The sequence below is a fragment of the Triplophysa dalaica genome, chromosome 12, assembly GCF_015846415.1.
Source record: "Triplophysa dalaica isolate WHDGS20190420 chromosome 12, ASM1584641v1, whole genome shotgun sequence".
NCBI classification, from domain to species: Eukaryota; Metazoa; Chordata; class Actinopteri; order Cypriniformes; family Nemacheilidae; genus Triplophysa; species Triplophysa dalaica.
Window position 1 is genome coordinate 23,479,432 of NC_079553.1, and position 12,500 is coordinate 23,491,931.

Below are 12,500 nucleotides of genomic sequence, written 5' to 3' on the forward strand. Positions count from 1 at the left end.
GAGAGGAGGGGCTTCTCATTAGACTCCGCCTCTACTCGAGTCATCTGACTACAGTAGTTCAGGAGATGATCATGGATGTAAGACAAACAGTTAAACTGCAGCTGACCCCAAAACACCTGACAGACAGAGAGAGAGAAACTTCAACTAAAAATTGTGATTTTCCTAAAAAACGCCATATCACAGTATAACAGAAAAACTTTCATACACATTCTGCATACACATCGTTTTGCATGCACAAACACACACACACCCAGTAGACAAGCACCTCGCATACACACACACACACACACACACACACACGCATATATACACCCCTTGCATACACACAAGTGCATACACACACACGCACATGCGCACACACACACACACACGCACATACACACACACACACACACGCACACGCACGCACGCACGCACGCATATATACACCCCTTGCATACACACAAGTGCATACACACGCACATGCGCACGCACATGCGCGCACACACACACACACACACACACACACACACAAGCACGCACGCACACACGCCTCACAATCAGTGATCATTTATACAAGAACTAATGTGATTCATTCATTAAAACAGAAATGAGCAGTGACGCACACACACAGCAGGACTCATGTTCAGTGATCAGCTGTGAATGACATCATCAAGTACCTGTAACAAACCACCTTTCAGATCGATCAACACTCTGGGCGGAGCAGGCGAGTCGGGGGTGGAGCTTCTACTGTGTCTGCACCAATAAGCCTCCAGATGTGACGTACATGAGAACGGACCCAAAAACACAACACTTCTGTCCTTCAGAGCTGTTCTCACCAACACATCATCACACTGAAGAGACACACACACCTCCTTAAAGCCATCTGGAGACACACACAGAATAAACAAATCATGTCAGATCAGCAAAATCAGCCAGTGGTCATGTGACAGGAAGAGCACAATCAGTGGTCATGTGACAGGAAGAGCACAATCAGTGGTCATGTGACAAAGGTAATTCATGTCAGACAGTGATGTCCTGGCTCCAGGGATGGGCAGTATTTCAAATACATGTATTTAAAATAGTATTTTGTATTTTAAAGCCTTTGGAAAAATCTAATGTAATTTGTATTTCAATACATTTAAGATGAGTATTTTTGTATTTTCAAAATACTCAAAATACTTTGAGCCAGTCAACCTTTTTATCAGGGTGTTTTCGTGCATCAACCAACATAATTCAGGCCAGACACGCCCTTCCCTAACAATCATGCACGTGAGCTTCAGCTGTAGCTATAACCCAGCATTGGATCTGCGACTTTTCTGGAATAATGTGAGGATTTCATGGTCAATTTTATTTGTGTTTACAATATTAACGTTACTGCGTGTTAGGTATGGGTGATGTCATGAAAACATCAACATGTCGTAGATTCGTAGCGATTATATAAATTGATTTAACTTTTTTTCAATAGTTTATAGAGCTATTGGGGTAAGTAAATATACATGTGCACCTTTTAGTGGGCAGGAATAATTGGAACATGAGAGTGGAAAAAGAAACAAGTGTGAATGAGTAATTGTGATTTGTTATTATAACTGCCGCGAAAGGAAATTCAAATTCTCACTTTGCACGTTGGCAGTTTTTTTTGTGCACGCTCTCTGAGACGGAGTGTCACGTGTGACGCGGTAAGCGTTGGAATAAGCGCACAGTTGCCGCTTTCTCTTGTTGCTTTGTGCAGTTGAAGCCTTGTTTATACTTTCACAATTCGCATAGATACGCCGCGAAACTGTTTACTGCGCGCACTCCTCATTAAACTGACGAGGCTTTTATTCTTGACGTGCTCTCCGTTGTATAAATCTGTGAAACGACAGGGGGCGACTCTGATAAATTCTTCTCCAAATCATCAAAAAGGAGCGATGAGAGGAAGTCATTTGTTTGCCGAATAATTTGTGAAACACTCCTCTCGTGATTAATGCATTTCTTCACATATTTCTACATAAAACATAATAAATAATTTTTTTTTATAAAGTTTTTTGTAGTTGTGTATTTCCTACCGGGCAGGGGAAGGGAAGCGGTAAATAAAATGAAAACGAAAGTTTCTTAGCAGTTATTTTTCCACACAGTATTTTGTATTTGTATTCTAAATACATTTACATGTATTTATGCCCATCCCTGCCTGGCTCTACCCTTCGTCTCTCTCTCTCTCTCTCTCTCTCTCTCTCTCTCGTGTGGTCACATCTTTGTTTCATTAAGTGACGGAGTAGATTTAGGAGCTTTTGGCTTTTGGTCTTGCAGCAGTGAGACTGTCATCATTAACAGCCGCAGGGGTCTTGTAACAGATCCACCCCGGAGAACTACACACGAGCCGCATCCTTCTAATATACAATGACATGACATCTAGAACCAGAGTCATCTAGAAGAGCTTCAACATGATGCACTTGAGCTCAACACTGCACACAGCAACCTGAAGAGCGTTCAACAATCAAGAGAACCACACACACATCATACCTTCATCTACACAACCCTTATATCTAACGGTCATTTTAACACTAAAAGTCTCCTTGCTTCACTCAAACTGGTCCTTACAGAGATAGATGCACACGTGCACGCACCATCACACACACACACACACACACACGCACACACACACACACCAAAACACGCATGCACGCACGCAGGCAGGGGGGGATTCGAGCTGAAGTATGTTGTGATGATGTGTTGTGCCCTGCAGGCCGACAAACAGCAGCACACAGGATTGTTATTCTCATGCTCATCAGACGGCTTGTGTTCTTCACTCTCAGCTCTCTTAAAGGCTCAGAGAGATTAAGTGGATTTCCGGTCAATGTAAATCAAAGGAACGCTCTGATTTTCTGCCGCAGTGCACTGTGGGTAACAGGAACTGAGCGATGAGCTGGATTACAGGACTCAATCAAGAGCAGCACACAGAACACATGAATTACTGAGGGGAAATGAGCTGCACTTCACTAACCTGCAGACCTGAGGGCGTTCTTCAGGGTCAGAGTGCCCATCATGCCGGACACGGACAGCATCAGAGCAGGCCGTGATGTGTGACCCTCCAATTCCACAGCCACCGCCAACTGCACCGCACGCAGCGAGATCTTATGAAGGGGTACGAGAGTCTGCAGAGAGCGCAGCATCAGCTCAAGAGTAAGCGGGGCGTTGCTGTCGCAGCATTGGCCGGAGCCTGCAGATGACCCCGGCTTCCCGTCGCCTTCGCTTTCAGGAAAGATTCTCTTCCAGAAGTTTTTGGCTTGTTCAACCTTTGCCAGTGTGGGGCTGAGCCTCAGCGGGCGACTGACATCCACCTTCAACTCTGATGCACAAACACCAGAAAGAGTCAGAACGTGATATGAAATACTAATGTTGTGTGATGTGAAATATTCACCCGGTCCGGTGAGAAAGTCTTTGATGATGACTGACAGCAGCGGTGGAGGGATTCCAGTTCGACTGTCCGCCTCTCCTGCTAATGTCTGCAGCCAAAACACACTGTAGTCTAAAGACTCGGGGAGAGACTTCCCTGCATCTGACAGAGAGAGATACAGAGTGAGAGAGGGAGGGAAAGAGAGAGGGAGAAAGAAATGGAGAGAGTGAGTGAGTGAGACAGAGTGAGAGAAAGAGTGAGTGAGAGAAAGAGAGAGTGAGAGAAAGAGAGAGTGAGAGAGAGTGAGAAAGAGAGATACAGAGTGAGAGAGGGAGAGAAAGAGAGAGGGAGAAAGAAATGGAGAGAGTGAGTGAGTGAGACAGAGTGAGAGAAACAGTGAGTGAGAGAAAGAGAGCGTGAGAGAAAGAGAGAGACAGAGTGAGAGAGGGAGAGAATGAGAGAGAGAGACAGAGAGAGAGAGAAAGAAAGAGAGAGATAGAGAATTTTTGAATTTAATACACCTTTATTTTAAACAATAAGGTGTTCACAATAAAATTACAAACTCACAAAACAAAAACAAATATAATATATACTATTCATATTAAAATTAGAAACATTTTAAAAGGCAAGCATTAAATCATCATCATCATCTACAGTGCAAAGGACCTCATTTATCCCCCAAATGTACATAAAAGATTCTACACAATTTACCATCTTATAATAAGCATGTTCTATTCTAAGCCGGGCCGCCACCAAGCCTTTGAAAATCCTCAACACATCCAGAGAACCCTGTCCTAACAACTTATTTTTTTCTGGATTTCCATATAGCAAGTTTTGCTGTACCAGACAAAAAATTTAGTAAACTCAACTGACTTTTCTTTTTTCCTGTATACCTTGGACCATATATAAACATTTCATAAGAGAAATCTTCACCAATATCAATGAACAATTGAGATAAAAATGAAAACAAATCGCTTAGCCGAGCACACTGTACAAATAGATGAAACACCGTTTCAACATCTTAACAGAAGGGACAACCCACCCCTACAGAGGGATCAATGTGCACCACATATCTGTTTGTGGCTATCGCCCCATGAACGATCCTCCACTGTAGGTCGCCCGTTCTTTTGTCAATGGGGCGTTTATATAAGGACCGCCAGCAGCCTCTAGGGGAGGAAAGAATTCCAAAAAGATCTGTCCATTTATTTGAAGCAATTCCATGCAAGCGACCAGCATTGGATGCCTTCACACAGGAGATATAGAGGGCATTTTTTCCCACTTCCTCAAAAACTCCAAGCCGAGGGGTTTCAAAAGACAAAAGACAATTCTCATCATCTTGCCATTCTCTCACTGCAATAGTCACATTCAGAGAAGGGAAAACATAAGGAACCCCCTTTCTCCAGTGATCAGTTGCTATAGAGTCATTTGTAAAAAACTTATGGTCCGCATGCAAAGACTTTAAAATTTCCGTTGTAGCTTGTTTCAGCAGCCTCAGAGATCTCACTCCAGTCCTTTCACTCAATTCCTCTAAGCTCTTGGTCAAAATATGTCCCAGCTTTGTGCATCCCGCAGCAGTGAAACATGCACGCAAACTGGGTCCGGACACAAGTCCTGACGGTAAAAAGTCATTTAGAAAAAGTGGCTCTTCAAAAAGCCATAATCCAGCATGTGTGTTTGGTGTACGTGAAATGGTAAACACCTTCCATGCCTCCAGAACTGACTTATAAAAAACAGTCAAATTCACAAGGTCCTCATTCTGGAGCTCCATTAAGAACAGATGTTTGTCCAGTCCCATGCCTCTGACCCGCCTGAGAAGAGCAGAAGCTGTTTTTAACCATGAAGCATCTGTGTGATACAGCAGTCTCTGAGAGACTTGCAACCGGAATGCCATAATTCTGGATCTGATGTCGATCAACCCTTGGCCTCCCTCATGAACCGGAAGGTATAAAGCAGCAGCACGAATCCAGTGTTGTCCAGACCAAAAAAATTCACAAGTTGCCTTTGAATCTCCTCAATAAGTCCAACAGGTGGCTGTAACACAGTTATTTTATGCCACAGAGTAGAAGCAACCAAATTATTGGTCACTTAAACCCTTCCCCTAAAGGACAACTGCGGTAGCAACCATTTCCATTTAGACAATTTAGTGCACACTTTCTCCACTAGCCCCTCCCAATTTTTCTTTTGATAATAATTTGACCCCAAAAAAATTCCCAATAATTTAAGTCCCTCTCTGCCCCACTTTAGGTCTCCAGGTAACTTTGGGAGACTCTCGAACTCCCCTTTACCAGCCCAAAAAGCTTCACTTTTTGCCCAGTTCATTTTAGCTGATGAAGCTTTCTCATAAAGATTGAGTACCTCAGATAGACAGTTAATATCTTCAGCATTATTTACAAAAACTGTAATATCATCAGCATAGGCAGAGAGATACATTCTTGAGTCTAAAAAAAACCAGGTGCATTAAAACCTGATAGTCTTTCTCGAAGTCTAAAAAGCAGCGGCTCAATTGCTAAACTGTATAGTTGACCAGACAATGGACAGCCTTGCCTAATACCCCTTAAAATAGGAATTGGCCGACTCAATGTGCCCCCTATCTTCACCAAACATGATGCCCCATTATATAACAACTGTATCAAATTTAAAAATGTTTCGCCAAAACCAAAAAACTTCAATACATTAAAAAGATATTTGTGATCCACACGATCAAAAGCCTTTTCTTGATCCAATGCAATTAACCCAACATTCACATTGAAATCATTACAAATATCCACAATGTCTCGCACTAAAAACAAATTATCCATAATGGACCGTTTTGGAATGCAATATGACTGATCCTTGTTTACAATCAAACCCAAAAAAAATTTTATCTATTTGCCAGACATTTTGAGAATATTTTATATTCTGTTTTAAGAAGGGCAACAGGACGGCAGTTCTTTAAAAGGGCTAAATCACCCTTTTTGGGTAACAATGATAAGACCGCATATTGACAGGAAGTTGGTAAAACACCTTCTCTTATTGATTCACATAAAACATCAAAATAATCGTGTCCAATGCTGTTCCAAAAACTTTTATAAAAGTCTGCTGGCAGTCCATCTATTCCAGGGGATCGTCCTGAATTAAGTTGTCCCACAGCAGCAGTAACTTCCTCAAAAGTTATTCCAGCCTCCAAGACAGTTTTAGAGCCAGAGTCCAGCTGAGGAAGACCCTGAAGAAGCTGTGTCATACAGTCACTATTTTCACAGTTTTCTGCAGCATAAAGGCTTGAATAGAAATCCACAGCATGGGTTCTCATTTCTACAGTCTTTGACGTTATCCTCCCATCAGGGAGTTTAAAATATGGCATTTGTTTTTCTTGAGCCGCCTTATATTCCAGATTAAAGAAGAAAGAAGTTGGGGCATCCATTTCGGCTAAAGACATGAAACGTCTTGGTTACGTATGTAACCTCAGTTCCCTGATGGAGGGAACGAGACGTTGTGTCGAGAACGACAGATGGGGTTCGCCCTTGAGAACCAATCAACTCTGACTACTATAGAAAAGGCCAATGAAATTTGGCGAATGCAATTTGCATGCCGGGCTCCGCCCCCGGAAATCCGGTATAAAAGGAGGCCGGCGTGCAGCATTCACTTACCTTTGTTCTGAAGAGCCTGAGACCTCTCAAACTGCAGCAGAATACGATACGTGTTCGTGGCATAAGGGACACAACGTCTCGTTCCCTCCATCAGGGAACTGAGGTTACATACGTAACCAAGACGTTCCCTTTCTGTCGGTCTCTCGACGTTGTGTCGAGAACGACAGATGGGGTTGCCTATGGAAAACGCCACAACGCTGTATCGCGTCACAATCTCTAGCGAAGCGACGGTAACAAGCCTGGGCGTGTCATCTCGAAGCTTTCGTGAGACTGTAACCTTCCAGTGTGGTGGTCGGGGGGTTCCAGAGCTTTCTTGGAGAAAGATGGGTACAGCCCTGACCGGTAACTTTCACGGACGGGGCCTTAGCTCTCTATAGGCGAGAGGCCATCCAGATCAGTTTACACCGGGTAAGCGCGACTCTTAATCAGAGAAGCGCTACAGAGGCCACCTCCTACCCGTGGGGAGGAATATGGTGGATATAGGTATGGTCTCGTCCTTGGAGGAGAACGCATGGAACGTGCGGACTGAGTAGTTAACCGCGAGGTGGAGGCCCACCTGGGGAAGCTCATGGGTTACCAGGAGTGGGAACCATTCTCATGAGGATACATCAGACGGAACAGCCCACGGAGGGGGTGTTACAGACGTCCGGTAGCACTAGGTCCGGTTAGAGCTATCTGTGATAGCTCACATGGTATCCCGGCCTAAGGGGGAAGGCTGCTCTGCCCAGCCAGCCCCCAGGGGGTGCTTGTTTGGTGATGGATGGAATGCCTATTCTTAACCAGTGTCTGGGTAAGAAGGGAGGCTGGTGAGGTACCAGTTTCTTAGCGATGTGTTCGGGTAAGAAGAAAAGGTAAATAGCACACTGACCCAACCTGTTAGAGGGTGGAAAGGTGCTTTCGCAGGCATACGCCCCCCCGGATGCCAGTCCTACATGTCGCCACGCAGGACGTGGGCTGACACCGGGTTTACGCAAAGGTTGTTAACCCTTGCGAAGGTGTTTGGGCATAGCCCAACCCGCAGCTCTACAGATGTCTGCTAGAGAGGCGCTTCTGCCAGTGTCCAGGAGGTGGCTAAACTCCGTGTGGAGTGAGCCCTCACTGCCAATGGGCATGGGAGATTCTGAGATCGGAATGCCGTCGTAACGGCGTCCACGACCCAGTGCGCCAGCCTCTGTTTGGAGACAGCCTTCCCCTTCTGCTGTCCTCCAACAGACACGGAGCTGGTCAGAGCTTCAGAGCTCTGCGTGCGGTCCAGTACGTACTGGACACAACACTAATCGGGTTGGGTCTTCCTCCCCTATGGGGAGCGCCTGCAAGTTCACCACTTGGCCCCGGAGGGAGTAGTGGGAACTTCTTGGGCACGCATCCGGGCCTGGGTCTCAAGATAACGTGAGAGTTTCCAGGGCCGAGTTTAAGGCAATCCAGGGACACGGAGGATGCTCGGTGGTCCCCTACCCTCTTGAAAGAAGTGAGCGCCGTCAGGAGGGCCGTCTTACTCTATGAGGAAGATCGGAACCTCCGAGGGGCTCTTTGGGGGGCCCTGAGGCTCCTCAGGACCACTTAGGGTCCCAAGAGGGTATGGAGCGGAGATGAGGCGGATTCCGCCCTCTCGCTGCTTAGGAACCTGGTGACCAGGTCGTGTTGCCCTAGAAACTTTCCACCGACTGAGTCGTGATGAGTGGCAATAGCGACTACATACACTTTCAGTGTGGAAGGGAGATGTTAGTCTCCAGTCTCGTGAGGAGGGGAACACAATCCTGATCAAGCACCTCAGTGGGTCTTTCTCGTTGAGAAAGACACCAGGACGAGAAGAGGCACCGTCTAGAGGCGTGTAACCGCCTAGTAGATGGGGCCCTAGCCTGGGTGATGGTCTCAGCCGTATAGGGGGAGTAGCCATCTTAGGATCTTCTCGTCCCGTCTAGAGACCAGACATGGGTGTTCCAGAGGTCTGATCTGGGATGCCAGAACGTGTCCTTCCCCTGAGAGAGCAGGTCCTCTGTCAGGGGAATGGTTCAGGGGGAGTCGCTGTCCAGAGCATCGGCTCTGAGGCCAAGTGCGGTTAGACCGGTGTGGTGTAACCAATAACACTTGGTGCTCCTGCTCCCTGACCTTGCACAGAGTCTGTACAAGAAGGCTCCTGGGGGGGGGAAGGTGTGCTTCCGCCCATCCCGCGGCCAGCTGTGCGCAAGGATATCCGTGCCGAGGGCAGGGACTATCAAGCGGGCAAATGGTGGTGTTACGGGAGGTGAACAGGTTTTACCTGGGCCTACCCGAACAGCCTCCAAATGAGCTGGACTGCACGGGGGTGGAGTCGCCACTCTCCACGAGGCATAAACTGGCGAGAAAGCACGTCGGCTGTCTAGTTCAGTTTGCCCGGGGTGTGTGGCCTGCAGGGAACGAGTCACCTGTTGACTCCACCGGAGGAGGCGTCGAGCAAGTTGTGTTTAGCTGCTGTGTGCGAACGCCACCCTGACGATCTGTATTCGCTACAGCTATAGTGCTGTACTCGGAACAGCACGTGCATGTCTCGCACGAGAGGCCGTAGCCTGCTCAGTGCAAGTAGCATAGCCCACAACTCTTGGCAATTGATATGCCAGCGCAGGCGGGGGTTCGTCCAACACCCCACCTGCGTGCCCGTTGCACACTACACCGCACCCCTGCAGGGAGACTTCAGTCGTCACCACGACCTGCCTCATAACCTGCTCAGAGGGACCTGAGTCCGTCGAAAAAGTCATAAAGACTAGGGGTTATGGTGCGTCGGCAGCAGGGCAGCATCACCATGCGCCTGCTGCCGGTGTGCCACGCTCTCCTCGGAACTCGACTCTGAAACCAGTGTTGGAGCGGTGTCATGTGCATCAACTCGAGGGGTATTAGCCCGCGAGGACGCCATGTGTCCCAGGAGCCTCTGAATTGTTTCAGGGGGACCGCTGTCTGCCTAAAATGTTCATTTCAGACAGTTCAACACTGGTTGGGCACAACTGCGGACAGGTGTGCCGACATGGTGACAGAGCTGAGTTCCATACCGAGAAAGAGGATGCTCTGCACTGGGGAGAGCTTGCCCCTCTCTTGGTTGACCTGGAGTCCCAATCGACCTAGGTGCCGGAGCACCAGGTCCCTTTGTGTACATAACAGATCTCGCGAGTGTGCCAAGATAGGCCAGTCGCTGAGATAGTTTAGTACCCGCTCGCCTTCCTCCTCTCAGGGAGAAAGGGCGGTCAGGGACAGACCGAAAGGGAGGACTCTGTACTGATATGCCCGCCTCTCGCACGCGAACCGTGGGAACGGCCGGTGTCGAGGAGGATCGAGACATGAAAGTAAGCGTCCTTCAGGTCGATTGCCACGAACCAATCCTGACACCTCATAGATGTCAGGACGCGCCTCTGTGTGAGCACCCTGAATGGCAGCTTGTAAAGGTGCTCTGTTCAGGGTACGCAGCCTTTGGGGGCAACCCGCCGTCTTTCTTGGGAACGATGAAGTGCGGGTGGTGACCCACTGAACATCTTGGTTTTGAGGGACGAACTCGATGCCTGTTTTGCCAGAAGGGTGGTGACCTCTACCCGAAGTACGGAGGCGTCCCTGCCTCTGACAGAGGGAGAGATGATGCCCCGAAACTTGGGTGAGTCTCTGGCGAACTGGATCGAGTAACCAAGACGGACCGCCCTCATTAGCCAGCGAGACAGTGTGGGCAGCTCTCGAGCTCCCAGGGACTGTGACAGGGTGACCAAGGGGACGGTCTGCTTCATCATTCCCACGGGGGGTGGTTCGTCGGCTGGCGGAGCTAACCATGTCGCGGGGAGTCCCCGGAGGGAAGGTTTTTGCTCCGCCTGCTTACCTGCCTGGCGGGACAACGGCACGCACTGTCGGTTTGAGAGTGGTGACGGCTGTCGTATATGTGTACGACCTCACGCCTCGCCAGGGTGTGAGGTCGGTTCGCCGAGCACAGTCCAGTGGAGTGTGCGATCGGCTGCAAGTAAACCCGGGGAGAACAGAAAACTCAGTGAGTAAGTGGGCGCCAAGCCCTAACAAGGGCCCGGCTTTGGTGACGAGGCAGGAGTCGTCCCGTACCGACCGATCAGAGCCGTGGCTGTGAAGGTTCGGGCCCGATGTTGTTCTCCCTGGGGTCTTCCCGTCAGTGTCCCTTCTCGCGAGGAGGTTGCTGACGGGGTGGAGGTTTCCCCCTCGACCTCTGCTTCCGGGGTGCCGCCTGTGGGGGCACAGGAACCGGAGCCGATGTCGAAAGGGTCCTGGGTTGCAGGGAAGCAGACGTCACGTGAGATCTCGGAGGCCTGTAGGCGGCCGAGTCGCGGCGTGAAAAAAATGTGGTTAATTGCCACTGTCTGCTTCGCCGTCAAAAAACTGCTAAGCGCAGTCCTCGACGGTGTTACCAACAACCCACCCTGCAAGATGAGTGCATCAAGAAAGCGGACTTCCTTGCTGTCACTCTTCTGCACAAGGTATAGCCGGGGGTGTCTCTCCTGGACCACTACCGTGGACATCGTCCGACCCAGGGCCCGTGCCGCCGCCTTAGTCGCCCGTAGAGCGCTGTCAGCGGCGGCACGGAGATCCTGCATTATACCCGGGTCGGCCTTACCCTCGTGGAGCCCTCTCAACGCCCTGGCCTGGCGGACCTGCAGGATGGCCAAGGCATAGAGAGAGGAGGCAGCCTGGCCCGCAACATCGCAAGCCTTCGACACCAGTGATGCCAAAGTCTTACGTGCTTTGGACGGTAGGAGTGGTCGATCCCCCCCCAGGTGGTAGCCGTCCGCGGCACAGGTGCACCGCAGGCGGACGTTCCACCCGGGGGATCTCGACGCAGTCCTTGGCTGCCTCACCATCGAGGGAAGTAAGGGAGCCGGAGCTGGTTTCACTGGAACGGTCCGTGAGAGGAGCGTTCCAAGTTTTACACAGCTCCTCATGCACCTCCGGGAAAAACATGGCACCCGGGGTGGGCGCGGTTTGCACCGCGCACCGACCTCGGGAACCACGCATCCCCGGGTTAGCACGGATGACATCACTTCTGCTTCCTCCTGAACTCGACCGCTGGGGGTGGAGTTTGGATTCGGCAGAGTCGGATGCCAGTCTCCCTCCGATGCTGCGAGCGACATCTCATCTACGTCACACATCGTTTCCGAGTGTGTGCGTGAGGATCCGGACGGTATGCCACCGCCGGTTGGGGAACGTTCAGAAGAGCGAATCGGGGTGCGATCGGCCCGTGAGCACTTGGCTGGCGGGTTTACGTTCGCAGAGTTCCCCGTATCACTAACGCTGCTAACGTGGGTGGTCATCGGGGCCGTAGCCACAGATGTCACAGCCCGGGTAGCAGACGAAATGGTGGCTGGTTCCCGTAGGAAGACAGCCACCCGTGACCGCAACTTCTGAATGACAATCTGCCCGCAGTGCAGGCAGATGTGTCAACGAACGCTGCTTCAGTGTGCTGGACGCCCAGACACCTAATGCAGCGATCGTGTCCATCCCCCTCCTCGATGAGGGTGCCGCACCCAAGAGAACAGCGGGACATG

The 12,500-nt window shown here is 49.6% G+C and overlaps 1 protein-coding gene across 2 annotated transcripts in view; it reads right to left on the reverse strand.

The window, feature by feature from the left end:
* LOC130432513 (intermembrane lipid transfer protein VPS13B-like) overlaps nucleotides 1–12,500 on the reverse strand; it is a 111,186-nt gene that overhangs the window by 33,215 nt on the left and 65,471 nt on the right. For both annotated transcript variants that reach the window (XM_056761900.1, XM_056761901.1), the window contains 4 exons: nucleotides 3,380–3,517; nucleotides 2,963–3,307; nucleotides 660–865; nucleotides 1–116 (listed from right to left, as the gene is read on the reverse strand). The exon at nucleotides 1–116 is cut by the window's left edge and continues 89 nt beyond it. In XM_056761900.1, the coding sequence (XP_056617878.1) occupies nucleotides 1–116; nucleotides 660–865; nucleotides 2,963–3,307; nucleotides 3,380–3,517 (805 nt within the window). The remainder of the gene's footprint in view (nucleotides 117–659; nucleotides 866–2,962; nucleotides 3,308–3,379; nucleotides 3,518–12,500) is intronic.